This window comes from Austrofundulus limnaeus, unplaced genomic scaffold (assembly GCF_001266775.1).
Source record: "Austrofundulus limnaeus strain Quisiro unplaced genomic scaffold, Austrofundulus_limnaeus-1.0 Scaffold777, whole genome shotgun sequence".
Taxonomy (NCBI): domain Eukaryota; kingdom Metazoa; phylum Chordata; class Actinopteri; order Cyprinodontiformes; family Rivulidae; genus Austrofundulus; species Austrofundulus limnaeus.
In genome coordinates, this window is record NW_013953179.1 from 164,215 (window position 1) to 167,176 (window position 2,962).

The following is a 2,962-nucleotide window of genomic DNA, read 5'->3' on the forward strand; positions in this document are numbered from 1 at the left end:
GTCTCATTTCTGGACTCAATAATTTTGCCGATATTTCAGTTAAAATACACAAGTAAAAATATTTATCCAAGTATAATACTGCCCCCCAACTTTATGGATGATTTTATGGATTTAATTTTACGTATTATACTTGAATAAATATGGTATGCATATTCAGTTTCAATCTGAACAATTCAAATTCAGTTCCTGCTGGCACAAGATTGATCCCATAACATTCCTGAAGGAATGATTCTTTGATTTAAACAGAAAGTATTAAAATAACAGCAAACCTCCTTATTAAAAACAGTACAGCTGTAATTCTTGAACCTGAACACGTCAAAGACAAGTAAAGCTAAGTTTTATGTTTATGTGTGTCACCTTACGTTCATGTCAGTGGGCGTGACCAAGCAGCGGCTGGAGGGACGAGGTTTGATTGTGGCAATCTTGGTATCTATGGGCGAGGCCTTCTGGGCGTGCGTCATCTCCTCAACTTTATCTGCAGAAACAAACGTGAGCGTGACCCAGCAGCACCACGAGCAGAGCTGGACTCAGTAATGACCTGACGAGTCAAACACAAGCCAACCAATCACAGCAACCCTCCCTCCTGCCTCGCATTAAGACTGCAGATGAAAGTAGAGCAGAAAACACTGAAATAAAGAACTCTTCTGGGAGCTGAGGGGTGGGATGAGGACTTTGATGGAACAATGAGTCCAGCCTTGGAAGCCGTGCAAGCTTTGCTCCAAACAGCCGGCTCAGAAGCATCWCCCTGCTCCCTCAGGAAATGAGCGATGGACGGTCTGTCAAGTTTGCCGTTACACTTTTTCACTTTCAGCTGGCAGCACAGGAAAGGTGTCAACGACAAATTTGGCAGACGTGAACTTTCCGTTGGTGTGATAACATCATTCGATTCCTCCTAACAGGTTTTACTGAGGGGAGCATACAGCCACAGGTAAAAGTAAGAACATCCTGGGTTTTACTTTAGAGATCTGGGAAAAACAAAAAGCATCCTCTTGACCAGGTCCTCATTGTAAATGAGACCTGGTCCTCATTATAAATGAGACCTGGTCCTCATTGTAAATGAGACCTGGTCTCATTTACAATGAGGACCTGGTCCTCATTATAAATGAGACCTGGTCCTCATTATAAATGAGACCTGGTTCTCGTAAATGAGACCAGGTCCTCATTGTAAATGAGACCTGGTTCTCAGCAGACTTACCTGTTCACTAAAAGAGTTTTATCTAATCCTCACCAGGTCTTAACATGAGATAGGTCACATGACTTATTACACCATTTAACACAATCTGAACCAAAATTCAGGACCAGTGAGCCAGAAAGTCCAGCCTTGCTGTTCTTGAGGATCTCAGTTTCTGCCTCCAGAACAACAGGAGTTTGATCAGTTTGCTGCTCTGGAGCCACAGGTGTGTGCTAACACAACATGACCAGCTTATCCATGCTACTCACCAGCTTARCGCGACTAGCATGSATAAYCCTCTCCAATGCTAACGCCAGGTTATCCATGCTGGTCAGCAACTTATTCATGCTGGTTGCTAGCCTCTCTGATGCTAACACACAACATTCGTCTCCTTCTCATTTGCCGGCCTATCATTAATCACATCAATAGCTAGCTTAGGAATAGATATYGCCTCCTGCTACAAGGATGRAGCAGCCGCTGGTTGTATTAGTCTTAACTTCAGCCCTCACAGTACCGTGTGGACCTTCAGAGCTGAGCAGAAACCAACGATGGAAAGAAGAGTTCTACCACAGAAAACCTCTGAACGTTCTGCTGCAGGAGGTTCTACAAGCTGCTGGTTTCTGTGTTTTGGTTCAGGTTTTGTTAAATAATAAATGACCTGAWGTTTTGTGTGAATCGTACTCATCTCATTGTGAAACTTTGTAGCAACCAGATGATTTAAAATGTTTCTAACTGAGAACTTGTTTTAGGAGAAAGAGGGTGAACCTCTTTGTGACTGTGGCTGTCCATGCTCTGACCTGTCCCCTCTGCCTGGCTACCTGTGTGGGATGGAGAAAGCTTCATGCATTAAGGGAGTGATTACTTAGAGTGACTTGGAAAACAATCCTCTTCTTCTGCGCATCTACACACAGAGGACAGGAAAAGACCATCAATCACTTCAACAGCAGCTAAACATCGACAACAAACAGTTTACAGTATGAACAACATGCAGCCGGCTGCTCTGGAAACCAAACTGTGAGTGAAGACTTACATTTATAGAAACAATAATACAGGAAATCAACATGAACAACATGACAGCACTGAGTAACAGGAACAGCTCCAACAGTGAAACCTGGTCTCACAGGAACGTTTGCCTGGACTGTGAGCAGAAACACGTCTGTGCTGTGTTACTGCTCTGAGGGCAGGATGGACCAGCAGCAGGTGACACTGGTGTGTTTCTAAAGTGTTCAGACCCTGAAAGAGGTGCACACAGAAACCAGAGCGCTGCTGCTCTCTCCTAAAATAAAAAGTGCAATAAAGCCTTTAAAAGCTGAAGTTAATTCCTGTTGGAATGAAGCGTATAAGTGTTACAATAACGAAAAAATAAAATCGTGCAAATTCACAACGCATGCTTTAACTGACAGCTGGACACTAGAATAAATGAATAAAGCTAGTTTTAATGCATCACAGTGAGGCGAAGAAGGAAACAAAGATCAAAAAACTAAACCAGACTAAAGCATGCCTGCTGACACTTACCACCTTTCTTTTTCCTCAGTGTGGCTTTAGAGGTGACAGGAAACAGAAAATCTGAGTCTTAAGAGCAGATAAACAAAGAAACAAAGAGCTGTTTATCAGTTCCTACTGTAGCCTCCTTTAACGTGGTGCCGTTTGTAAAGTTACACAGCCTAAAATAACCACCAAAAATTCTGTTTTATTTAGCCTTTTATAAGAAAAAAAGAACAGATTTATTTTTTAAATTCAGTTTTTCACCATATGATTCATACATTTATAAATGTCATAGTTTATAAACTA

The 2,962-nt window shown here is 42.0% G+C and overlaps 1 protein-coding gene across 1 annotated transcript in view; it reads right to left on the reverse strand.

Moving 5' to 3' along the window:
- The window catches only part of LOC106532483 (SH3 and multiple ankyrin repeat domains protein 2), a gene marked incomplete at its 5' end in the record, with an annotated part of 19,282 nt that overhangs the window by 10,728 nt on the left and 5,592 nt on the right, over window positions 1-2,962 (reverse strand). The window contains 2 exon segments of the mRNA XM_014028539.1: window positions 363-475; window positions 2,687-2,710. Coding sequence (XP_013883993.1) covers window positions 363-475; window positions 2,687-2,710 — 137 coding nt within the window.